The sequence below is a fragment of the Haliotis rufescens genome, unplaced genomic scaffold (genome assembly GCF_023055435.1).
Source record: "Haliotis rufescens isolate VD_foot unplaced genomic scaffold, xgHalRufe1.0.p SCAF_9, whole genome shotgun sequence".
NCBI lineage: Eukaryota > Metazoa > Mollusca > Gastropoda > Lepetellida > Haliotidae > Haliotis > Haliotis rufescens.
Window position 1 is genome coordinate 19,277,864 of NW_025964383.1, and position 27,174 is coordinate 19,305,037.

Sequence of the window (27,174 nt, forward strand, 5' to 3'; positions counted from 1 at the left end):
CTAATCAAACAGTCACGTGATACTAATACGAGAATCAAGATGGCGACGTAGGGTACTTCCCTAAAGTCGACAGAAGTCTTCTGTTAAATATTGAGGTTTCATTATTATGTAAAACTCTGCAAATAACGAAGTATCAAGACATGGCATCGGGTGGAGGTTTTCAACGTGTTACGAACCCTTTCGACTTGCCAACATACCAGGTGATTAGATTGCTAGATGTTAATTTCGGAAAAAATGAGTGACAGGTTGACAGGTGTCTGTAACTGTGCAGCAGTGTGTTGTGTGGAAATGAAATACAACTGTTCATTCTCTGCCGAAATTTCAGTTTCAAGGACCGTGATAGATGACACTTTTCTTTACAAGAAGCTGTGATACACTTCCTATGTTTGACTAGTTATGTTTGATTGTCCTTTGGTCAGCTGTTGATCTAACACAGATCACATACTGATCAGGACATGCCTGTAAATCTACCATAACCTGGGTACTTGCCTAAGTATGTCACTCTGTGACATCAGGAAATAAATGCACAGGCTGAATCTATTACTCTTCAGTTCACGTACATGTATTTAGTGATCGATTAGTTTGACAAGGCCTGGTGATGTCAAATTACAGTGGTTAACTGATCATCTGGTATCAGTGCAGTGATCGATTGTAAATTAATAGTCATTCCATTGACCTGTAATTAATTGCACATCAACACATTTATCACCAATGTGCAGTATTAAAGCAATAAAGTATTATTCATTTATGGGCATGAATGCTTTTTTACTAGACACCCTCTGCCATTTGGTAAGGAATATACACATGGTCCTTCATTAGTAATATTTTCTAAGTTTTTCAGATGCCATTATTAACTGCATTGCTAAAAGCTAAAATAACAGAGAGTTTTGCAGGGGCTGGCTCCCACACAATGGCATGAATTGAATTCTTCCATAAGTAAATGTAATTTTTAGTGACCAAAACTATTGAACAGTACATCTTTGTTTAAATGTGGCCCCGATGGATGTGACTGATGAGGTTGTCACATACCATTATTCATGTTTTTGTTTTAAGTACTTTTTCAATGATTTCGCAATTACTTTTATGTTCCATTTCAAGGTTTAATCATCTTTAGCCATCAAAATGCAAGCATAGTAATTTTTGTCTGCTTATTTTCAGCTTTATCACCCAATTTTTCAAATAGCGCAATATTAGCAGCATGAAAAAAAAAATGTCAGATAGGTGTCCGCAGAAATGCATGTGTACCATTCTCAAACTTTCAAATTGAAATGTTTGACATACAATTTCTGGAACATACCAACCAGAGGCAGAGGGCGCAAAGATTTGCCTGTAATATGACTCCTTGATTGTCAGCACAGGAATTGGTAGATGTCTTGTTGAAAACTTTGACTGAAGGAGCCATTGTAGGATACATAGTTTAAAGGGGCACTGATCTAACGCAATTCCCCGGGACTGGTTGTTGCCTTTGTTATTGTTTTTTCCCAGTGAGTACCCGGATGTATAGCAGAAATCTAGACTAGTTCGCGACAAAATTAAATACAGTTTTCGAGATAATAAGGAAATGTAAGTATCTTTGTGGGTAGCATCGGTAATGGTGACGAAGTTTTAATAAGTCACTTGCTTGGTAATTTTGCGATTTTTGTTTACACTATTTCGACTTGCAACACAAAGTAAATATTTCACCTGAGCATTGCTTTTTTTATAGTGTGTATATTTTTTTACTGTCAAAATATGTAACAAATTTATTAAACGTCTAAATATTCAGTTATTTTACAAAGTGACTAACAAACATTTCCATCTGTATTATTATGATAACGAATTCCAAACATTTTGATGTTTAATGTCATCACCAAGAGACTGAAAATGTTACGTTGAAAAGTACATTTCTATGTTGTTTGGCTTCTCATCCTACATAATAATCTGTTGTGGTGTTTTTAGGCCCGTTGGATCGTCTTAATCAATTTTAGTCAATCTGGACAGATTTTTCAGTCAAAATGCCTGAAATATTTACACATTTTATAAATTGCCTGAGAGAATCAGATTTTACAAATTGACGGTAATATATACACGCTTACAAAGGTAAAGACTTGTGAAAACAACGTCTATCGCGCATTGAAGAATTTCCCAACCAAGATGTAGAGGAACAAGAACGAATCGGTTCAAATGAAGGAAAACAAAATGCAAATACCATAATTACAGCCTACCAAATTTATGTGTATAAATTCTAGGCAGCTTCCTTGTTCGAGGAATGTATCCGTGAATATCCATGCACACAAAGGAACAATATCCTACTCGTCTGCAGCTGTACAAAGAAATTTATTCGATGTCACATGTCTCTGTAACAATCAAATATTTTAAAAGATATATATCGTTTCGGGATATTATAACCCGTGTTCGTTTCTCAACTGATCACTTAGATTGTTTCAGGTGTTTCACATAGGTGTCAAGTCTCAAGGGTCGGCTGAGAAAGCCCACGTGACAACTATTTTCATAACATCCACGGTTCCTAAAAAATCCATTGAGTGATAGATAACAATGAGCAATCAATCAACGTATTATCAGTTAACCCTTTGAACAAAGTATGTTGTTTTTACATCGGCACTTCACGCCATGATGTGAGTGTATTCCCTTTGTTTTAGTAAACCTAGACATGTAAACACTCACTTTTGACATATCCACTGTGCAAGATAACAGTGATTAATCAATCAACGTATTTTCTGTTAATCCTTTGATGGCTAGGAACGATCCGTTGATTTACAAAAAAAAGTAAATCAACTCAACTGATCATTCACCTCTTGCTGGTCTGCCACGTGCATATAACATAACACACATTTCACCTCACTCCAAACCTGGATTTAGATTGAATAATTACCCCAGCACAATAAATGCCAAATGGGAACCTTTGTCAGGTAATCTAAGTGGTGCTACAACTAATTGTACCTGTAATAAATTCATTAACTGAGCATCAAGTGAATGACGACAAATACACAAGTGTAGGGTTATACGAGAAAACGTGGATGACAACAGGGTAGTAGTAATCGTATTATCGACGCAATCGGAAATCCGAAAATGCTTTCACTGCATGGATACTTTTTTTAGTATTAAACTATAACCATCTGGGGTATTTCCAAATGACGACATCCGATGAGCTCCGTGTTCTTTTTGTCTGTTTGTTTAGGCTGGAGAAATTAATTAACATGCGCCCTTTGTCGAAATCTTTATAGATCACAGTTAACCAATCAGTGTTTATGCAAAAATGCGTAAAACAAATATTGCCTCCAGCCTCCAAGTTTATTTAGCTGTCCTTGCAGACGGTAGCCCAGTCTCTGGTCACGCTCAGTTGCGTTGCGTATCATCCGGGTATTCACAGGGAAAAAAACAATAACAAAGGCAACAACCAGCCCGGGGAAATGCGTAAGATCAGTGCCCCTTTAAGGTAATGTTGAACAGACAGTGCTAGAACATAGCTACAGATAAGCTGCATATTTGAGTAAAATAACCCAATTACTTTCAATTAACTTGCATACAGAAACGCATGCATTAAATTAAAAACTCAATTGTTTGAAAACAGCATGCGTAAATACCCAGTGAAGCTTGTTCAGCATGCGTACAAAGGAGCTAATTTCCAAAACACAATTATGAGCTAATTCACTTTCCGAGTCAAGCCTATATTTAGAACTGTTCTATAGATCTAAAATATTATTTCATTATTTTTTTTAAATCTCAAAATGCTTACTCATTTTGGAAAAACCCAGTAGAGTGATGGATAGTTGAGGGAAAAAATATTGGTTACACAATGAAAAATGTAATAACCCAATTTAAATAGAAACCTTCGAGTAAAAACTCAATTGCTCAAAACGTTATCTGGAGCTCTGGTAGAAACTGGCACTAGTCCTATAGTCCTTGCCAAATTGCCCAATAGTTAAGGAGTTATCATGTTGTTTATATTACTGGCTTCATTTTTTTGTTTATGTTACTGACTTCACCGGTAATGTCTTAACTACCCCTTTTGTTTACATAATAGGATTCCCCAATCCAGTATAACTACATCTGATATCTACTCTACTGTATGAACATTGCTTCCTACTTGTATATCTACTTGTCAACCATACTCTGTATGTCGCTTGCTTGATAAAACTGTTAGAACCTACACTGAAACGACGCTCTTAATTGTAATATTGAAGTTGTTCATCCATAAATCTTATCCTTACTTACTACTCCAGCTTCTAAATGCCTATCAATCAAGTGTCAAAAGGACTAGAAGAAAACTGCCCTTTTTAAGGGTTTTGCTATATCATTGTATGTTATCATTATAAGGACTAGTGGACTAAACATGTTAGATTCTATTGCTGATAGAGGTAATTTCTGTGTTGTGATTTTGGCTAGGGTACATTTCTGTAGTTGTTTGTCACAACATGAACATCGACCCATTCAGTATCACTTTGTGCGTTCCTCCCATGTTAAGCTGCAATTTGAGATACACTTTTGACTAGATTCCTAACTGAAATTACCAGTATTCTACACCTGTATGTTATAGTAAATAGTTACTAAATACATGTATCTCTGTACACAAAATAATAGTCTGTGCCCAAAATGTTTGAGACTACCAGCCCAACTCATCTTCCTGAGGCAAGGGAGTTAACTGACTATAAAAGTCCAGTTTCCACCTTTGCCGAACTTGGCTGGTATTCCTGGGCTCGATCGTAGCAACACCAGTGGTTATTATGAGTCATGTCCCTTCTAAGCCTCTCCTACTGACCAATCAGATTCCACCACTCGTATCACTTGCATTTGTATCAAACATAATGGTGACGCCCTGTCAAGACGATCTGATCGATAATCAAGTTCTATATTGTGATAAAACGAGTTTTATTTCGTGAAGTGACTCAAACTGCGTGAGCACCTTCATTAAAAACATGAAAAGATTTGGAAAATATGTGTTGACAACGAGTTGGCAGTGTACATGCTTTGCAAATCCTCCAATCGACCGAAATCTACACGACAGTTTACTAACTGGAATTCGATTTCGTCGCGTTGATTGGACTATGCATAGACTCGTTAGTCCAGCCAAAATGTAACTCCATAATACCAGCCTAGTTCGGCAAGGGTGGAAACTGGACTTTTATAGTCAGTTAACTCTCTTGCCTCGGGAAGATGGCCCAACTTGGCTCTGAGCATCTTTTTCAGTAAAATGTAGTGGAATATGTTCTATAATTATCTGATAATTTGACTGCCCTTAGGCTTCAGACCAATGGCTGAAATTGCAGACTGAAAATTTTTTTACATAATATTCAAAAATATGTAATTTCATGAAAACCTCATGAAATATGAGACTAAATTTTTTTTATTTTCAACAAATATGCATGACAGAAATAATGAAGGAAGCTGTACAGTGACCCCGAAACTAAATAGGAAATTGATCTGAAACTACTGTGTTCCCGCTGGCTTTTGAAACTGAAACTAAAAATTACCAATCCCCCCTAATTTTAGCCAGTACCACATTCAACAAGTAAAAAAACGTATGAAAATTATTTGGTTCTTATGCTTTTAACATCATGTTTTATGCAAAGATGACATCTCTGAAGTAACTTTGTTAGATCTATACGTCATTCACACAAACTTTAGTCACAATTTTCTCTTCTTTTTTAATATTTCGAGACAAAGTCGCTACAAATGGATATTTAACCTAGACGAGGGGAAACCTGATGGTAATAAACAAGCTGACTTTGTTTCAAAGATGTACTTGTATATGAATATCACCGATGTTTTGTTCAACAACAAAGATTGATAAGGAACTTTATTTGCCGGTCCACAGGGACTGACAGTCACATGAATTACTGGTCCAAGCCTATTTTACTGGTAAAAAGCGCCTTATTACCGGTAAACGGGAATGCTGATATACTCTGAAACGTGTTCCTCATAATAAAGAAGATTCTATAGATTCCCTTCTTTATGCTTCTATGCTAGGGCTGGGACGGGTAACTCAGGTACCCGGGTCGGGTGGGTATTGAGTAGGACCCGGGTACCCACAGGACTACCCGGACCCGTGGTTAGTCACGTGATATATTGGTTAATGAAAAAGATTATCTAGAACTCTATGGTTACACTACAAGTCACTAATGTTCGCATTTCTTTCTGACTATGCACCCATTCCTTCTGATTTTTCATATGTATTTTCAGTGTATGAATGACCAGATTGTTCAATACATGTATCTTAATACATTTTGCCAGGGCTATGCTAAAAATGTTCCCATTCAGACATTTTGAGACATCTCCTGAGACCTACAGTGGGTACCCGGGTAGGGTCGGGTAATAGGGGGATGGGTACCTGGGTAGTAAATTTGGACTCGTCCCAGCCCTATTCTATGCCATTCAAAGACTTGATTGTTAGTCCAGAAAATGAAACAGTGTGTTTCTCTTTGAAGGAGAGTAAATATATCAACTCTGGACCAGATAATCCAGTGATTGACATCATGAGCATGGATCCACGCGATCGGGATACCATGACATGCACCAACCATCAACACATCTTATGCTTGTTGTAAGACTTGACTAACGGGATCGGGTGATCAGGCTCGCAGTCTTGGTTGATGCATGTCATTGTATCCGAATTGTGTGGATTTATGCTCATTATGTCAATCACTTGATTGTCTGGTCCATACTCGATTATTTACAGACTGCCGTCATATAGCTGGAATATTGCTGAGTGTGGCATTAAACAACAACAAAAAAAACTTACTGTATGTATCTATTCTTTATGTTTTTATTTTTGCTTCATGGCTGTATAATGTCAAATTAGAAGTGTACACGGCGTATTAAGTGACCAGAAAAGGTTTGGCACATTTTGTAGTGTATATTCTTTTTGTTTTCCTCAGAAACGAATTCGTCATCTCCGAAGTGTCGCTGTGAGGAACTTGGTATGCAACACCTACCGTGGTATCGAGGTGATGAAGATGCAGACCTTCTTCACGCTGCATCGCGACACAACCTCTTCAGGTGAGAAGAGCTCCTCCAGCCAGTGGTTCTATAAGCATCATAGGGGGGTCGTGTGGAGATCTAAGGCTACAAAAGATAACATTCTTGGCACCTTGGCACCACCCACATCATCATTAAATCTGCCGCATGTTTCATTTTTATTTCCATTTTCAAAAAAATTTAAATTCCTAATACTTAAACACAATATGATACAGTATAGCACGCAGTTATTTCCCTTTACATGAGCACTGCTTGACTGCACATCTTTTGTTATTGTCATGGTGGCTGTAGGTGACTCAAGCCTGAATCTAGTAAAAATCTGTTTAGGCGACAATTTTTTTATTTCTTGGTTTACGGATGCGCTGCTCTTTCAGTCCAAATGTTAAAAAAAAGAAAAAGAAAATTACCCTATTTTTTATTACCGCCGATCTTTTCGACAAAAAGTTCAAACAAAAAAAAAGATTTCATTTCCTCGTCGAGAGTAAAGCAAAGGGAAGTCACTCTGATATTTCTTGATGGGATCCTTCTCTAATACCATCAAAGTTTGTCAATGCAAAGCGCAGTGGTGACCAGTTTAACTATTTCAACACTGTTGGCCGTTCAAAGCCACAAGTCACACCGCACGGTAGATCGTCCAAGTCACGTCAAAATAGTTTATAATTATATTAACCTACTTGTCATATCATTCATTTATTAAATCTATCATATTTCACAATGTCTGAAATACGTATTCCATTTGATTTTATGATTTCTTTATCTATAGATCAAAAATGTATTCACTAGACACTATTTCCCCGCAATGTTACTGGAAATAAAATTCTCAACGGGTCCTCATCGAACATGTCAAACAGCAAAATGCTGAAACGTCTTTATTTACAAAGTAATAAAATCATCAAAAATATATCTATAAAAGTTGCCAAACTGACATCTTAGTTATTATTTCCAACTTTTCGTGCGATCGCATGTAATCGTCAGTCAAATGACATCTCGCCTTTGGACACGATGTCTTAATGCCAAAATATATGCATAAGAAATCTTTGTCACAGCTTGTAACCTAGCTCTATGCATCCATAAAGTTCCATATTTTTAATATAGATTGCGGTTTCATGCTAAAACATTCAGAATAACATGATTTAACCCAAACCTTTTGCCAAAGTCTGAAAATTACCGTTTCTGTAATTTGATTGGCTGCTTTAGGTCACGTGCTTAAATTTGACCAATCACGAACCTTGTAGCAGATTTTGTCGGTGAAACAATATAAGTTTTTTTAATGTACACTGACATGGCAGCCTTTCGACGTATGTGTTATTCATACGAAGCTTTGAAAACGGAGGTATTTCCTCATGTTAGTGAGCGGACAGCCACTATCATCGGGAAATGGGTGATGACAGATATTATTTGTAATTCTTTTTAAAATAACGTTCCAACAACGTAAACAAATGGAAATAAAAAAGAAATGGGTAAGAGGATTTTATGAATTCTTATATTTGCCGAAAAAATCGTTAGATTTGCGCTTCATTGGTCCTTAATCTGGACGTTATGAATGTTTAAGCTTACATTATTTTTATTTAAAACGAACTTTATTTAGTTGTTAATGAATTATTTAAATAATGTAATACACATAACTTTCATATTTATAAACAATAGGATTAATTAGACCTTTCAAATAGTGTATGGCCAAACATGTAGTAGCAAAGATGTTAATTTCAGCAGATAATTTCCTTGATAAAGTTGGCTTCATCTATCACACAAGAGTCTCTGGGAACTTGGTGTCACAGCAGTAATCTTCTGGTTGGCTGGTGTTGAAAGAGTTAAACGTTGCCCATGCTGCCAAAATAGCAGCGCCTTTCATGCATTTCCATCCATGACATGAATATTGTTATGTTGCCATTTGTGCACAAGCTGAGTGCCAGGGATATAATAAAATGTTCTTGAAAAATTGAGTTATTTTACTTTTGTTACGCCAGGATATTTTTTTTCATACCTACCTAACATTTTAGGATAAAAGTCAAGTAAAAAAAATGTGAGAGGCTTTTTTTTTTGCTTTTTTTTTTAAATTGGCCTGCCTCACTTTTGAAATGAGTTTGAAATCGATAAACCAAGAAATAAAAAAAGTTTCGCCTTACTAAGCTTAGCTAATAAAGACCATATAATGTCACTATATGTATACAGCAATAGATATTGGTAAATTACTTAGTCCTAAAGCGCTTGCCTAACAGCCCCATAGTTGAGGTGTCATAAGGTCTAATAGAAATTTGCCATTTTTAAGGGCTTTGCTATACACGTATGTTATCTTATGAGGACTAGTAGACTAATAATGTTAGTTTCTATCGCTGGTATATATTGTTTATGTTATTTTTGCATCTGTTTTTCAGCATTTTACACAAGCGAGAAAGCTGTCGGCTCAGTGGTAAGCAGAGTTTTCCTTGTGAAATATAAAACTGAAAGTTTGAAATTAAGGAAGGTTATTGGCCTGACTTTCGTGTTGCAATTTCGTGATTTGTTGATACCACAATATATTGCATGTTTGCTTTGATTGATAATTTGTTATGAGGGGCATGGGTGGCCCAGTCGTCTATGGCGCCCCAATTAGTTGTGCAGAGTTGCGTCCCTTGGGCACGCCAGAAACCTAAGATTGTGGGTTCGAATCCTGATTCGCCCTGATTATGTTTCTAGGTTTATTACCACCATACCCGTGCCCGTGGGTTTCACTGATATGGTAAATGTCTGAGACCTGCATCACTTCGGGCTTTCCTCCCACATTAAGCTGATACGCAGTGATAATTGGAATACTGTTAACAGCGGGGTTAAACCAGTTTTGGACCAGAGGTTTTTGTGATAAGTGTGCCGTTGTACAAATAGATTTTAGCGCTAAGATGATCATAACTCCCATACCTTAACATAGACTTATGACAGTCGTAGTGCTGAGGTTGTTTTGTACAACGGCACCATGGTAGCTTTTTGAGGTCATGCGTTTGAGGACCATACGTCTGCTGTTGTTAAACAGAAGTACTTCTACATCGTCTCATGATTAAAATGTTGCACTGCGAGCTAGCCAAGTAAAAACACAGCAGGGGTTAGACCACAGACCAACCTCATTCTTACATTTGTAGATATTTTACACATGGTATTCAGTAATATTTGCTTTTTTCCAGAATCCTACATGGAAGAGCTTTGACATCAGCAGATATGAAAAAGATGTCAATTTGAAATCCAAATGTATCCTTGTCAGAGACAATATTACCAGTTGCGGTTTGTTTGTTTGTTGTTTAATTCTGCACTCAACAATATTCCAGCTGTATGACGTCAGTCTGTAAATAATCGAGTCTGGGCCTCACAATCCAGTGATTTATATCATGAGCATTGATCAAAGCAATTGGGATACGATGACTTGCATCAACCAAGTCGGTGAGCCTGACCACCTGATCCCTTTAGTCATCTCTTACGACAAGCATGGGTTGCTGAAGACCTATTCTAACCCAGGTCTTTATAGGGAGACAATAGCTGAAATACAGAAATAGACCAGTAGCTGATATACAGTAAATAAACCAGTAGCTTAAAATAGACAAGTAGCTAAAATAGAAAAATTCTGAAACATCTGGTCACTATGGCCACAATGGGTGTTGGATGTTGTGTTGGTACATGGTGTTAGGCTGCAAGCTATAAACTGGCCTTGCTTTATCATACAGGGATGTTAATGGACATCCTGTTTATAATCATGTCTGTGGGGTGAGGAGACTGTTGTGTGGGGTGAGGGGGACCATTCAGTGGGGTGGGGGGACTGTGGGGTGAGGAGACTGTGGGGTGGGGTGAGGGAGAACGGTTCTGTGGGGTGGGGGGACATGTGTGGGGTGAGGGGGACCATTCAGTTGGGTGGGGGGACTGTTGGGTGAGGAGACTGTGGGTTGGGATGAGGGAGAACGGTTCTGTGGGGTGGGGGGACTGTGGGGTGAGGAGACTGTTGTGTGGGATGAGGCAGAACGGTGCTGTGGGGTGGGGGGACAGTGAAGTGAGGAGACGACTGTGGAGTGAGGAGACGGCTGTAGGGTGAGGAGACTGTTGTGTGGGGTGAGGGCGACAGTTCAGTGGGGTGGGGTAACTGTGGGGTGAGGAGACTGTAGGGTTGGGTGAGGGAGAACGGTTCTGTGGGGTGGGGGGACTGTGAAGTGAGGAGACAACTGTGGGGTGAGGAGAGTAGGAGACTGTTGTGTGGGATGAGGGGGACCGTTTTGTGGGGATGAGATGCCTGCTGGCTGTACTTCTCTGAGTGTTGGTTATCTCCACCTTGACCTTTGCCAGCTGTTGTGGTGAGGGTGTGGGTGTGTCAGGACGATCGGTTCACCCTGCTGATAGACCTCACCATCCACCTTGCCGGTCTGGCCTTCTTTGCCGAGAAGGTATGTGAACCGTTGATCTTAACCTTATCTCCGTAGTTAAATCTGTGTCAATCACCATGATCATATGTCAGCTTTCAAGTACCAGGTTCATGTGTTTGCCTGTAACAGAAGTCTGGGTTCTATTCCTAGATTGATTCATTACATGGAGCCCATTCCTATCACTCCCCACTCTCTCTCTCTCTTTCGCAATGTGAGTTCTTGAGGCACTGCTTAACTGGTTTCTGGTTATTCATGAGTATGCAAAAAAGATGTACCATATTCGACGTAATAAGCGCTCAGGGCTCTCTCAAAATTAGGAACAGGGGGCTCTTATTAGAATATTATTTTGGTGAAAAAAACGGTTGAAAGATAAATTTCGTGGTTTATGCTGACAGCCTGAAATGTTTATGTACGACAGATATATTTTTACAGAATTTAATTGCCCATAATTAAGGGTACATGTAACACATGAGTGCGTAATATACGCAAAAAAATAAGTCTTGTGTACAGTGATCAATCGGAAGGGTGCCAATTGGGATAGTTCACAGGCCAATATATTAGCAAATATTGCCGTGGGCGCTTATTAGAGCAGGGCGCTTATTACGTCGAATACGGTATATATTTCTAGATCATTATTCTGCCATTTGATCTATCATGGTTACTTTCTACAATTTCAGCTGCAGCACAGCGGCGTCAAGTACAATCCAAACACCGTCATCTTCGGCATGTTTGACAAGTACTTTGTCTCTGCTGATGAGTCCAAGGCCTCGCCTGAACTACAAAGACAGGTGATGAAGGGGAACAAGTTATACTTGTGTTGCTGGTCTCTCCACTGACCTAAAATTGAAGTCTGATGTGGGACTGTGTGGTGGCGTGGGGTGAGGGAACTGTGGGGTTTGGGGGAGGGGACTGTGGGGTGGGGTGGGGTGAGGGAACTTTGGAGTGGGGTGAGGGAACTATGGGGTGGGGTGAGGGGACTGTGGGGTGGGGTGAGGGAACTGTGGGGTGGGTTAAGGGAACTGTTGGATTGGGTGATTGTGGGTTGAGGGGACTGTGGGGTGAATGTTGGGTGAGGGGTCTGCGGGGTGAGCTGAGGGGACTGTGGGGTGGGGTGACTGGGGTGGGGTGAGGGGACTGTGGGGTGGGATGACTTTTGGGTGACATGTAGTTGGACTGTGTGTTTTGTTTTGTTTTGTTTTGTTTTGTTTTGTTTTGTTTTGTTTTGTTTTGTTTTGTTTTGTTTGCTTTCTTTCCCATTATATTTTAGTGCCTAAAGTCCAAATTCTGCCATTGCTTTTTGACTATGATTACAGGATCTAGACCAGCACCACACTTGTTCTGAAAGTCTTATAGTGGTGAATAGATGAGAAAACATTAAACACATGAAGATTATACAAAGGCTCTGGCTAAGGCCAAGTTTCCATCATAATATGTAATCCATGCTGCCAATTCTCTACAGGCTCCTCAGATTGAATTTCTAGTGGGCCATGAACGTCCTACAACATATCATGTTCATTATCAAATGATTATATCCTCACCGCCAAAAGAAACGCTAATACCATACATGTTGGTTAATAGACCAAGAATTACTCATATTCAAGAGATATTAGATTGTTTCAATGCACAAACGAACATACTGGTATCTTGTGTGAATCCACTCCCATGAACGTATCACACGTGACGTCATAGACCCATGACTTGAGATCCACCATCTGTCTCGTGCAGGATTAGCGTGAGAAGTTTGGAAATCACATGCATCATATCGCGATAAGAATAAGGACATTGTGGTAACACTTGACTGACTGCTAGTTTTGTCATTAAGTGGTGCACATTGTAAACATCTCTTCTTAACATACGGCCCGTGAAGATCTGGGGTAGCATAGCTCTTCAGTAACCCATGCCTGCCGTAAAAGGCAACTATGCTTGTCGTAAGAGGCGACTTATGGGATCGGGTTGTCAGGCTATCTGACTTGGTTGATGCATGTCATCGATCCTGATCCTGATGTCAATCACTGGATTGTCTGGTCCAGACTCAATTATTTACAGACCGCCGTCATATAGCTGGATATTGCTGAGTGCGGTGTTAAACAACAAACCTACCAATCTTAACGTATATACATCACTATATGTTTCTACGGTTCGCGTTTCTCTTCGCGGTGAGTATAGTTGTGTTAAGATATATGCCAAGGCAGCACAACTTCTGATGTACATGCTGTTACATTCATGGAGTGACTTTGCCATATCTTGCAGATGTCTGAGATACAAACCAATCTTCCCAATCCGGAGGGGCCAAGTTTTGTGTTTAAAGTAGACCAGACCATGATTCGAGGCGCATACACATCCAACTCTGTCTCACGGTAGGTTGATCAGACAGTGTCAGTCTTGTGGTTGGAGTATTTAGACATGTTTCTGTCAGACACTCTTTCTTAGTTTTCAGTAAAACTTTCAATTTTGTACATTCTGTTCTTTCAGTATTCAGACAATATTGCGAGCCACACAACAAACTCAGGCCACTGTGAACAGAATCCATAGCTCCATAGAAGATCGTTTATTGTCATCTCAGGAAACTGGCCAGAAGGTGGGTACTGTCTGTTACATTCCCTCTGTAGGTGGGTTGTGTCTGTTATATTCCCACCAGAAGGTGGGTACTCTCTGTTATATTCCCCAAGTAGGTGGCTACTGTCTGTTATATTCACCAAGTATGTGGGTCCTGTCTGTTATATTCCCTCCAGAAGGTGGGTTCTCTCTGTTATATTCCCCCAGTAGGTGGGTACTGTCTGTTATATTCCCCCAGGAGGTAGGTACTGTCTGTTATGTTCCCCCAGGAAGTGGGTACTGTCTGTTACATTCCCCCAGTAGGTGGGTACTGTCTGTTATATTCCCCCAGTAGGTGGGTACTGTCTGTTATATTCCCCCAGGAGGTGGGTACTCTATGTTATATTCCCCCAGGAGGTGGGTACTATCTGTTATATTCCCCCTGTAGGTGGGTACTGTCTGTTATGCTCCCCCAGGAGGTGGGTACTGTCTGTTATATTCCCCCAGTAAGTGGGTACTGTCTGTTATATTCCCCAAGTAAGTGGGTACTGTCTGTTATATTCCCCAAGTAGGTTGGTACTGTCTGTTATATTCCCCAAGTAAGTGGGTACTGTCTGTTATATTCCCCAAGTAAGTGGGTACTGTCTGTTATATTCCCCAAGTAGGTGGGTTCTGTCTGTTATATTCCCCAAGTAAGTTATATTGGTGTATGTAGTTGTTAATCAGATAGTTATTGAACTGTAAATCAGTGATTGCACTTTGGTGATGTCCTTTAAACATCTTTCTAATGACAACATTAAAGACTTCGGTTGTGCATGTCTTGTCATAAGCCTTGATTCACCTGCGAAAAAATAATAATATCAACTTAGGAAATAAAAGTTCTGTAACGGGATACAAATAGTATCACAACCATAGAATCGTATAGTGTAGCGCTACACCTCTAGATTTGGGACTGCAGGACCCCAGAAATGTGAAGTACGAACACATCAGATAAGTGATGATGTCACAAGAAACAGATATGACGCTGGGTATATGTGTGTGTGTGTGTGTGATGTTGCAGCTGTCACGGCGGGAGGAGTTGCTGGTGAAGGTGTCTCAGCTGCGCAGTGAGCTGACGTGGCAGATGAACCAGCTGCAGCTGGAGAAGGACAAGTACGACAGACAGAGAGGGGAGAGCACTCTGAGAGGTTGGTCCTACTTTAACTCCTGCACAGGGCGGTGAGGTAATTAATCCACACAATCATAATCGGGTTCATTAGCTGACCTGTTGGAGTATCTTTCTGAGCTCACAGTTGGGAGATGCTCATTAATTAAGTAGGTAAGACTAGGCAGTAATACTGGCCACACTTCACTGACCTGTCCGAAGATTGGCACGTCTGACAATTGGGGCATCTGACAGTTGTGAGCGAAACCTTGAGACTATCGTCAGGTTCAATTCCCGACATGGGTACAATGTGTGAAGCCCATTTCTTACCAACTTAACACTGTCTGCATTTCCTTTAACTTTGTCTTTTAAAATGGCCACAATAACAGCACATTTCAGAGAAGAATACATCATATTTCTGCATCTTGCTGCCCCTGCCTCATGCTTCTTGAGGGGCAAGATTGACCCTGTCATCTAAACTCTAAACCGTTGCCATTAACTAAGCAGAGTTGCCTCCCTTAGGTGTGCCAGAAACCTATGATCATTGGTTCAAATCCTAAATTTGCCTTGATTATGTTTTAGGTTTTTGGGTTTCACCAAAGTGGTAAACATCTAAGACCTTCATCATTTCAGGTTTTCCTCCTATATCAAATCAATATACCGTCATATAACTAAAAGACTGTTGAAAGCGATGTTAAACTTAACCCACTCACTGATTCATGGGTCTTGTTCTCTCTCCCAGAACACGCTTTCCATGATCAGGAGTCCAACCTAGAGAAAAGCAAGACTCACCACGAAGAAAAGAAAAAGGCCTATGTACAAACAAGGTCAGTGAGAAACCAATTTGAATCTCATCATCTCAATTATTTTGATGTAATAATTTTCAAAATACTTCTGTTAAATATGGTAAGTGGTACAGGGGTTAATTTTTGAATTGGACTCGAAGTATCAGAATCAGAGAGTATGCAGAAGAAGTGCATGGTGAAGTGTTCAGGCCATGAAACTCTGTTCTGGTACGGATGGTGACGTAATGGTGATTCTTCTGTTGCAGGGAGACGCTGGTGAAGGAGAATGCACAGCTGCTGATACGGAGGAAGCAGTTGGTGGGAGAGATGGCCACGTACATATATCCCATAGCAGAGGTAGGTCATGTACGTATATCCCATAGCAGAGGTAGGTCATGTACATATATCCCATAGCAGAGGTAGGTCATGTACGTATATCCCATAGCAGAGTTGGTCATGTATGTATATCCCATAGCAGAGGTAGAGGATGTACATATATCCCATAGCAGAGGTAGGTCATGTAGGTATATCCCATAGCAGAGGTAGGTCATGAACATATATCCCATAGCAGAGGTAGGTCATGTACGTATATCCCATAGCAGAGGTAGGTCATGAAAGTATATCCCATAGCAGAGGTAGGTCATGTACATATATCCCATAGTAGAGATAGGTCATGTACATATATCCCATAGTAGAGATAGGTCATGTACATATATCCCATAGCAGAGGTAGGTCATGTACGTATATCCCATAGCAGAGGTAGGTCATGTACATATATCCCATAGCAGAGGTAGGTCATGTACGTATATCCCATAGCAGAGTTGGTCATGTATGTATATCCCATAGCAGAGGTAGGTCATGTATGTATATCCCATAGCAGAGGTAGAGGATGTACATATATCCCATAGCAGAGGTAGGTCATGTAGGTATATCCCATAGCAGAGGTAGGTCATGAACATATATCCCATAGCAGAGGTAGGTCATGTACGTATATCCCATAGCAGAGGTAGGTCATGTACGTATATCCCATAGCAGAGGTAGGTCATGAAAGTATATCCCATAGCAGAGGTAGGTCATGTACATATATCCCATAGTAGAGATAGGTCATGTACATATATCCCATAGCAGAGGTAGGTCATGTACGTATATCCCATAGCAGAGGTAGGTCATGTACGTATATCCCATAGCTGAGGTAGGTCATGTACATATATCCCTTAGCAGAGGTAAGCCACATAACAATGCTACATGTAATTTTTCTGTTATTTGTAATACAAAATCTTAAAAATCTTAACAAAATGCTACTATTTTCAACCTTCAGGACAAGAAAAGCAGAAATTGAAGTAAATGACATGGTTATGAAGGTGTTTGTTAATGAGTTGTTGCTATGGTTACAGAACAAGAAGAAGCATATTTGTATATGTGGCGTGTGGCTGCCTAATGCCGAGGATTACCAAGGTGAGAACCGACCTGGGATAATTAAGCCGTGTTTCCCTGCCTGTGAATAGTGTAGTAGATATAACCTTGTAACAGATCATACCAGGGTTAACAGATAGGTTCTCAGTCTCATGAAGAAGGAACTGCTTAATAGTGAAATAGGGGGCACGGGTGGCCAAGTTGTCTAAGGCGCCGCGATTCGCTGTGCAGAGTTGCGTCCCTTGGGCATGCCAGAAACCTATGATTGTGGGTTCGAATCCCGGTTCGCCCCGAATATGTGTCTAGGTTTGTCAGCACCATACCCGTGCCCGTGGGTTTCACCGAAGTGGTAAATGTCTGAGACCTGCATCACTTCGGGCTTTCCTCCGACACTAAGCTGACACACCATGATATAGCTGGAATACTGTTAAAAGCGGCGTTAAACCCAACACACTCACTCACTAATAGTGAAATCTGTTGTTGTAGACATGACGTCATAGAGGTACATCCACAAAAATGTGAGTCAGTCTAGCAAATTGTTTCGCTGTGACAAGTCAGTATAATAAGCAGGGTCTGTCACCTTTAGAAAATGGACAACTTGTGGAACTGGATAAGATTTTAGTATTGCACAATTCCCTCTATGTGAAGCTTAGAGCTTATCAATCAACCCTCACATTTTACATTTTACTGGTGATTGTAAACAAGAAAACAACAATTGCGAACACAAATTTCCAAATGACTGAATGTTCCCATTTTTCAAACAGCACTGACACTGACAGTGTTGTCTGTGTACATCTTCCCGAGGCAAGAGAGTTAACTGACTTTAAAAGTCCAGTTCCCACCCTTGCTGAACTGGGCTGGAATTCCTGGGCTCAGTCGTAGCGCCAAACAATCGTAGCGCATTTGCTTCAAACAAAATGGCGGCGCCCATTCAAGACAATCTGATCGATAATCAAGATCTATATTGTGATAAACCAGGTCTTATATAGCAAAGTGCATCAAATCACGTGAGCACCTTGATGAAAAACATGAAAAGATTTGGAAAATATCTGTTGACAATGAGTTGGCAGTGCACATGCTTTGCAAATACTGCAATCGACCGAAATCTGCATTACAGTTTACGAACCGGGTTTTGATTTCGTTACGCGATTTTGATTGGACTATGTATCGACTCATTAGTCCAGACAAAATGTAACTTCATAATACCAGACCAGGTGGAAACTGGACTTTAATAGTCAGTTAACTCTCTTGCCTCGGGAAGATGTCTGTGTAAATTTGCCTGCCTCACTCTACACACAAGCCCTCACATAATTTCCTTGGTTAAGGAATGGTTAGACTTTGACCTGTCTCATCATTGGTGTAGTGGAGTAGGTGTCTGCCCAGAGAGTGGTAGGTCCGTTCTATCCCCTGACCGCCTCTGTGGCGTAGTGGACTCGGCATCTGCCCGGAGAGTAGAAGGTCTTCTGACCCCCTCTGTGGTGTAGTGGATAGAGCAACTTCTCATACCATAGATTTTAGGTGGTAGCCATTGCAATCCTGACTGGTGCTCCGCATTAAGGGGAAAAAACAAAGACTGGTTGGCTCCGAGTCAGAATATCATGTCTGAGTGGGATAAAATTGTGGCATATTGTCTCAGTGGGCGAGCACTATAATACTGGCATAGTACAACTCGTACAGTCACACACATGTAGAGTGCTATATGAAGGCAAGAATTGTGAAAGTAACGTTAAAGCCCATGTCACTTCACTTCACCTCACCACCTCACCAAACCTCACATGACCTCTCCTCACCTCACCTCATCTCACCTCAACACACCTCACCTCTCCTCTCCTCTCCTCTCCTCTCCTCTCCTCTCACCTCCTCTCGCCTCTCTTCTCCACTCCTCACCTTGCCTCTGTTCTCCTCGCCTCTCCTTGCCTCACCTCTCTCGCCTCTCCACTCCTCTCCTCGCCTTGCCTCTCCTCACCAAACCTCACATCACATCACCTCTCCACGCTTCACCTCTCCTTGCCTCTCCTCTCCACTCCTCGCCTCTCCACTCCACTCCTCTTCACTCCACTCTTCTCCTTGCCTCTCCTCTCCACTCCTCTCCTCTCCTCTCCTCGCCTCTCCGCTCCCCGCCTCTCCACTTCACTCCTCTCCACTCCTCGCCTCGCCTCGCCTCGCCTCGCCTCTCCTCACTAAACCTCACATCACCTCTCGCCTCACCTCCTGACTCCTCTCCTCTGCACTCCTCTCCTCTCCTTGCCACTCCTTGCCACTCCTCTCCTCTCCTCTTCTCGCCTCACCCTGATTGGATCACTAGCAGGTAGCCATGATATCTCTTAAATGCTGCCGGAACTAAATCTCATTCGCCTGCCAATTACAAACACTTCCTTTACAGGGTTTCTATAGTGACATTAATCACCTGTTGTCAAGAATGCACCCTGTGGGGTTTTGAGGTCAGAATAAGGTCCCTAGCTGCCTAGGCTGGTACTAAGCATGGATCATTGCTCACAATATCAATCACAGCTTTGTCTGGTCCAGACTTGAGTATTTACAAGACACCATCATATAGCTGGAATATTGCTTACTGTGGCGGTAACGACCCGTGAAGATCCAGGGGAGAATAGGTCTTCAGCAACCCATGCTTGCCATAAAAGGCAACTATGCTTGTCATAAGAGGCTACTAACGGGATCGGGTGGTCAGGCTCGCTGACTTGGTTGATGCATGTCATCTATCCCAATTGCGTAGATCCATGCTCATGGTGTCAATCACTGTATTTCTGGTCCAGACTCGATTATTTACAGACAGTTGTCATATAGCTGGAATATTACTGAGTGCGGCGTTAAACAACAAACAAACAAACAAACAAAACTGTGGCGGTAAACAACAAACAGAGGACAAGACACTATAGCTTTTTACTCAATGCAGGTCAGGACGAGACGATGGTAGCTGTCGGCCTGGGCTACACTAGTCACCTGACCATGATGGTGTCGCAGTTCCTTGACCTTCCATTGCGATACATGATGGTGCACCGGGGTTCAAGGTCACAGATCAAAGATCACATACACACGAAGCTCTCGGATAAGGACAGAGAGTATGTTGAAAGCATGTTCATCTTGTAAAATACATTGAGTAGTTTCAGTGAATAATGAATTACTTTTCTGCTTTCCAATTTCTCCTGTTAATGAGTGTCAAGTACCTTTAATATTAGGATCATGGCGCCGTTGTACAAAACAACCTTAGCACTACGACTGTCGTAAGTCTGTGTTAAAGTATAGGAGTTACGATCACCTTAGCGTTTAAATCGTTTGTGACCTCAGAGATTTATCTAAATTTGAGCAATATTCTGACCCAAATCAGGAGGCTCTTTTCCAATTCATATTGTTATTAATGGGACTTGTTCATTGCTGACTTGTATTTCACTAATAACAGGACGCGTAATAAGGCTTTAATGCATAGTCTTACTTTTTACTTCGAAAACAATGTTAAAACTCCAATGTTAAAACACCTTTCAAATTAAGAAATAAAAATATAACACATTTTGTCAAAATAACTATATTTTCAAAATTTCCTTGTAAAAAGGCACTTAGTTTGCACTCCTATAAAAATCCTTTGACCAGGCTGAAAGCTTGTGACATTCCAAAAGGGATTGTTGTTCATGCTATCAACCACTATTTAGAATAGACCCGTGAAGTTCCGGGGTAGAATAGGTCTTCAGCAACCCATGCTTGCTGTAAAAGGCGACTACCCTTGTCGTAAGAGGCGACTACCAGGATCGGGTGGTCAGGCTCGCTGACTTGGTTTGATGCATGTCATCAATCCCAATTGCGTGGATTGATGCTCATGATATTAATCACTGGATTGTCTGGTCCAGACTGGATTGTTTTACAGACCGCCGTCATATAGCTGGAATATTGCTGAGTGTGGAGTTAAACAACAAACCAACCAACCAACCAACTAGTTTTAATATTGCTGACTGCAGTGTTAAACAACAAACAAAACAAATGCTTTATTACAGCTGAGTCTAGGTGATTGTTTGATGGTGTGTATTACTGGCGAGTCTAGGTAATTGTTTGAGGTGTGTATTACTGGCGAGTCTAGGTAATTGTTTGATGGTGTGTATTACTGGCGAGTCTAGGTAATTGTTTGATGGTGTGTATTACTGGCGAGTCAAGGCAATTGTTTGATGGCATGTATTACTGGCGAGTCTAGGTAATTGTTTGAGGTGTGTATTACTGGCGAGTCTAGGTAATTGTTTGATGGTGTGTATTACTGGCGAGTCTAGGTAATTGTTTGATGGTGTGTATTACTGGCGAGTCTAGGTAATTGTTTGATGGTGTGTATTACTGGCGAGTCTAGGTAATTGTTTGATGGTGTGTGTATTACTGGCGAGTCTAGGTAATTGTTTGATGGTGTGTATTACTGGCGAGTCTAGGTAATTGTTTGATGGTTTGTATTACTGGCGAGTCAAGGCAATTGTTTGATGGTGTGTATTACTGGCGAGTCTAGGTAATTGTTTGATGGTGTGTATTACTGGCGAGTCTAGGTAATTGTTTGATGGTATGTATTACTGGCGAGTCTAGGTAATTGTTCATGATGTCTGTGTTTCAGCTTCCCGCTCTACAGCAAGGGGAAGGAGAAGTTTCAGTTCAACTACGGCGTCTTTCTTCTCAATAAAAACATCAGTCAAGTGAGTTGACATGCAGAACATCACTGATCCATTATTCAAGAGCTTGACATTTTAACATTTGCCATTTCCTGTGGGCAGAAAGGGCCCTTATACTGAATATGATCAACTATGAGCTGGACATTCTTGTAAATATGTCTCAGCATTACAACATAAGAAACCTCAGTCTTTCTGGTTAGCTAGTTCTCTTATAAACAACCCAAGTGACAGTTCAACATCCTGATTGACAGGGGCCGAGATGCGTAAGGCTCTGCAATTCTCTGTGCAGAGTTGTGTCCCTTGAGCACACCTGCTCTTGGGTTTCACCAAAATGGTAAACATCTGAGACCTGCATCACTGTGGGCTTTCCTCCCACATTAAGCTTGACACGTGATATGACTGGAATAATGTTCCAAGCAGTGTTACACTGACAGGACTGGGTGGTCAGACTCGCTGACTTGGTTGATGCATATCATCGTATCCCATCTGCATGGATCGATGCTCATGATCTCAATCACTGGATTGTCTGGTCAAGACTGAATTATTTACAGACTGCCGTCACATAGCTTGAATATTGTTGAGTGTGGCGTTAAACAACAAACAAACAAACAAATTATATAACTCCTCCTTTGTGCAACACCCCCCTGAGGGTGGTGTATTGATTGGGCTACCTGTAATGTATTTGTTGAATGAGGGTCTCGTGTGTGTTTGTTCAGATCCGGTTCTGCTGTGGCCTTGGCACGACTGACCTGCGGCTGACGTTGCCCAACTTCAGGACTCTGCTGGAACTCCGACTTGGGGTTAAACTGTAAGTTGATAAACACCATGATAAAGCATTCGGTACTTTGTTTCTAACACCTGCATCTGAACCCAACTCACTTACTGGTATTTCGACCCGTGAAGATCTTTAGCAACCCATACTTGCCATAAAAAGCGACTATGCTTGTCGTAAGAGGCGACTAGCGGGATCGGATGGTCAGTGCACCAAATCACGTGAGCACCTTGAATAAAAACATGAAAAGACTTGGAAAATATCTGTTGACAACGAGTTGGCGGTGCACATGCTTTGCAAATCCTGCAATCGACCGAAATCTGCACGACATTTTACAAGCCGGATTTCGATTTCGGTACGCGATTTTGATTGGACTATGCATAGACTCGTTAGCCCAGCCAAAATGTAACTCCATAATACCAGCCTAGTTCGGCAAGGGTGGAAACTGGACTTTTATAGTCAGTTAACTCACTTACCTCGGGAAGATGCCGTCATATAGCTGGAATATTGCTGAGTGCTGCGTTAAACAACAAACAAACAAAAAACACTGGTATTTCATTACTTGTTTAAAGATCTGCTGATCACAAAATGTTTCTATTATGAATTATGCTGCATCTACTTTTGAGCAATAATATTGCTAATTCACATTATGGGTTATTGCCATTCAAACAAAGACTTCCCATTATCATATTCAGAAAGGTCACTGCATGTTGTCATTGTCTGAAGATAAACCACCTAATCATTCATGTAAAGAGTATTTTTATGGCTTAAAAAAATAAAAGATTTGGTTCTCAGGCAATTATCCTTAAAAGTATGGAGCAGGGGCGGTGGGGTTTTTTTGTGGGGTGGGGGTGAGGGTTCAAACTTGTATGTAACCAAATAAACAGTTGTGTACCATCAACTGAGAAGGGCCTCCCTACATAAACAAGCTTACAAACTACTGCCTCCATTGCCATAACACACTATGGGCAATAAAGCAGTGTAAAGGGAAGTAACTGCGTGCTATTTTGGACCGCATTGTTTTTAAGTATTAGGATTTTTTTAAAACAAAACAAGCAGCCGACTTTCTGATGATGTGGGCAGTACCTTAGAACCAAGACTATTATTTTTTTATCCTATCATGTGGTTGAATATATGTTATTTTCATCTTTCCAAGTATAGATTGGAGCACAGTAAAAATGGTTCTTTCTAATGAAATAAGGGGCGGTCGGGTAGCCTAGTGGTTAAAGCGTTTGCTCGTCAGCCTGAAGACCCGGGTTCGATTCCAGACATGGGTACATAGTGTGAAGCCCATTTCTGGTGTCCCCCGCCGCAATATTGCTGGAATATTGCTAAAAGCGGAGTGAAACCACACTCGCTAATGAAATAAAACTTATGTTTTGCCCAGGGCATAAAATTGATTGTGTTGGTAAATGGTTTAATTATTCAATACTTATCTTACAAAAAACCCAAGAAGCTCTACAGATGTTATTTTTGTGTTGTTAGGGATGGACCTTCCACTCGGTCCCTTACTCCAACCAGTGGTACTGGGAATAGTATCACCAGCTCCACGGCACGGGATAGTACGAGGAGTATCGCAGGCTCCAGCTCCGCATCCAGTCTGGCCCGCAAGGAGGAGGTGATCTCCGCCCAACAGTACGACAGTTCCAACAATGACACCACCAACACCTCCGACCTCGAGGACAAGGAGAACAGAGACAACAATGACACCATCAACAACCCCGACCTCGAGGACAGAGTCAACAAGGTCAGGAAACAGGAATTTGATGAAACAGACACTTTATTTGAGGCAAATGACGATGATTTCTTCAAGATTAGCCAATCAGCACCATCTGGTGGTAACATTAATGTGAACTCGTCAGTGGAGGATTTTGATAAGGCAGTGATTGACTTGCAAGGCAGTGATGCATTGATTGACCAAGACGACAAGTTGAATGATATGGAAGCTCTCAAGGCCACACTTCATATACACTTTGATAACAGTGACAGCACGTCCAGCCCCAGCGTGTCATACGACGAGGGGGACATATCCTCAGGCGAAGAACGCTTACAACATCGTAAGCATGGAGACCAGGTGCCTGCAGACCAGATGGAACCAGTGGGAAGTGGTTGTGATAGACAGTTCACGGAGAACAGTGACACAACTCACACAGACCTTACGCCAGTATCAACGTTCAAAACAGGGGCATTTCGGACTTTGGTGGGGATTGAACGCGAGTCTTCTCCTGACACCAACTTGACGGAGGATTATCTGAATACTGCGAAGGTTGTGTCATAATGATACCTAGTGCTAATTCTGGTCCTGTGGCGATGGCAATACATCTTGGAAAATATCACAGGCTGATTCTGGTGCTAGAGGAAGGGTCTTTCTCAGCACTCTAGGCCTTGTTCACACAGCAGTCTTTGGTTTGTATAATGGTTTCAGGAAATGTAGAACAAGGGTTTTAATTCACACAGAGCACATGGCATATATGCAGGCAGACATATTGGAACTCAATTCCTTCTTCTCCCGGGCGGTTGGGTAGCCTGTTGGTTAAAGCGTTCGCTTGTCCAACGAAGACCCAGGTTCGATTCCCGACATGGGTACTATGTGTGAAGCCCATTTCTGGTGTCCCCCGCCACGATATTGCTGGAATATTGCTAAAAGCGGCCTAAAACCATACTCACTCACTCACTTTCTACTCCCTCACTGAAGAGTACATTTATAACATAAGCTGTCCGGAGTTATCTCCCCTAGACCATACCATGAACACATTAAGCTGTCCGGAGTTATCTCCCATAGACAACTACATTGAGTGTACATAAAGACATAACACTCGGCAATGGCTAACAGATGTCTTTTTTGAAGTGGGAGTTGTAACCATGGCATCTGTGATGACCTTGAACCTGGTGTAGAACAAGTATGATTGATATATCTTATGAAAATCAGATTATGACATTTGCTTGACAGAAATGAATGAAATAAAATAAATGCACCTAAGGGATCTAACTATGAACTGACAGTGTTCTCACTGGAAAATGAATTACTTTGTAGACACATTATCAAAATTGATATTTGAAATTGCCCAGTATACCGACCCATAAAAATGAAATCGTGATACATATGCTTGTAAGAAAGAACCATGATTTATCCTTTACCATGTACTCTGTGCACCAGGAATAAATTCTAATTCAGGTTTCATAAGATCACTACGATACACAAACGAATGTCTGTGTACTTCTATTTTATACAGATATCATGTTTATAACGCAAACAGTAGTTGGTTTGAGAAAACTGTCTTGTCTAGCTGCAGATTTATGTTGAATCATTTCTTCGAGGTTAAATTTAGCCAAGTTGTCATAATTTTATGTGGATGGTTAGAGTGTTTTAGTGATTTTTCCAAGATGTGTTACCATAACGACAAGGCTATTGTGATAACAAGCTCTTTACCAGCCTACATGATGTAACGTTATCTGCTGTATGTTCCTGAGATCCCTCCCATGTGGTGTGTGAATGTGTCAGTCAGTATGCGGATTTGTCCGTGTGTCAGAAGCCTTCATATTCCCACAGCGATTCTGGAATCTATACAAAACACTACTTATTTGGTCACTGCTTCAAGACATATCATTTTTTCTCTTGAGGCCGAATTCCCACTCTCCTACCCAGATTTCCTTGCGGTCGGCAGCCAGCACAGTACCTCTGCCACAGGCCAGCGCCATGTGACGTTTCGTCACATCTTTCTCAGTCCATTCAAGATATTGCATATGCTTTTCATCCGTTTCATGTTTGACGAGTCTTTTATGCAAAACAATATGTAAAGCGCCCCCAAATACTTGCATTGGTCCGTTACAAACAAGAGAAAAGTCTGGTCACGTGATATGCAAATTAGCCTGTGGCAGTGGTGTTATGCTGAGTCGCCACTGTGCCGGAGTGGGGCGGAATTTGGGGTATTTTTCAACATGTTCAACAACACAGTTTCCCAGACATCCATCTTGTCCACTGAAATTTTTATATTTTGTTTAAACTTGAGGCAAGATGTTTAAAAAATATTTTCTGGAACAAATTATTTATACAGGATAGGCCTCAAATACTAGCTCAGTTGACTTCCAGAGTTTTTACAGAAGACATCCACAGAAATTATGTAGGCAGGTAAGTGTGTTGTAATCTGTTAGTAAGCAAGGCCACAACAAACTGTATGTATGTTTTGTTTTGTTTGTTCGTTTGTTGTTTAACGATGCACTTGGCAATATTCCAGCTGTATGACGGGGGTCTGTAATTAATTGAGTCTGGACCAGACAATCCAGTGATTGACATCTTGAGCATCGATCCACGCATTTCGGATACGATGACATGCATCAACCAAGTCAGCGAGCCTGACTACCCGATCCTGTCAGGCGCCTCTTACCATGCTTACAGGGGTTGCTGAAGACAAATTGTAACCCAGATCTTCACGGGTCTGTATGGATGTGTGCAGGAGGAGACACCATTGGTTATATCCAACTAGTCCGCAGCTCATATCGGACTAGTGGTTATGTAAAATAA

The 27,174-nt window shown here is 41.1% G+C and overlaps 1 protein-coding gene across 2 annotated transcripts; it reads left to right on the forward strand.

Moving 5' to 3' along the window:
• Positions 1-26,941, forward strand: LOC124145943 (UV radiation resistance-associated protein-like). Of its 2 annotated transcripts, none has more exons than XM_048390713.1 (16): positions 1-200; positions 6,876-6,996; positions 9,351-9,385; positions 10,131-10,194; positions 11,275-11,372; positions 12,029-12,139; positions 13,602-13,708; positions 13,824-13,929; positions 14,947-15,073; positions 15,773-15,857; positions 16,082-16,181; positions 17,210-17,270; positions 20,143-20,308; positions 21,826-21,904; positions 22,597-22,688; positions 24,138-26,941. In XM_048390713.1, exons 1-16 carry the CDS (start codon positions 141-143, stop codon positions 24,928-24,930), a joined length of 2,205 nt encoding a protein of 734 aa, XP_048246670.1. In that variant the 5' UTR covers positions 1-140; the 3' UTR covers positions 24,931-26,941. The 2 variants fall into 2 exon arrangements, with proteins under 2 accessions (XP_048246670.1, XP_048246671.1); XM_048390714.1 differs by having other exon boundaries at positions 2-200; positions 16,082-16,172.
• The last annotated feature ends 233 nt before the right edge of the window (positions 26,942-27,174 follow it).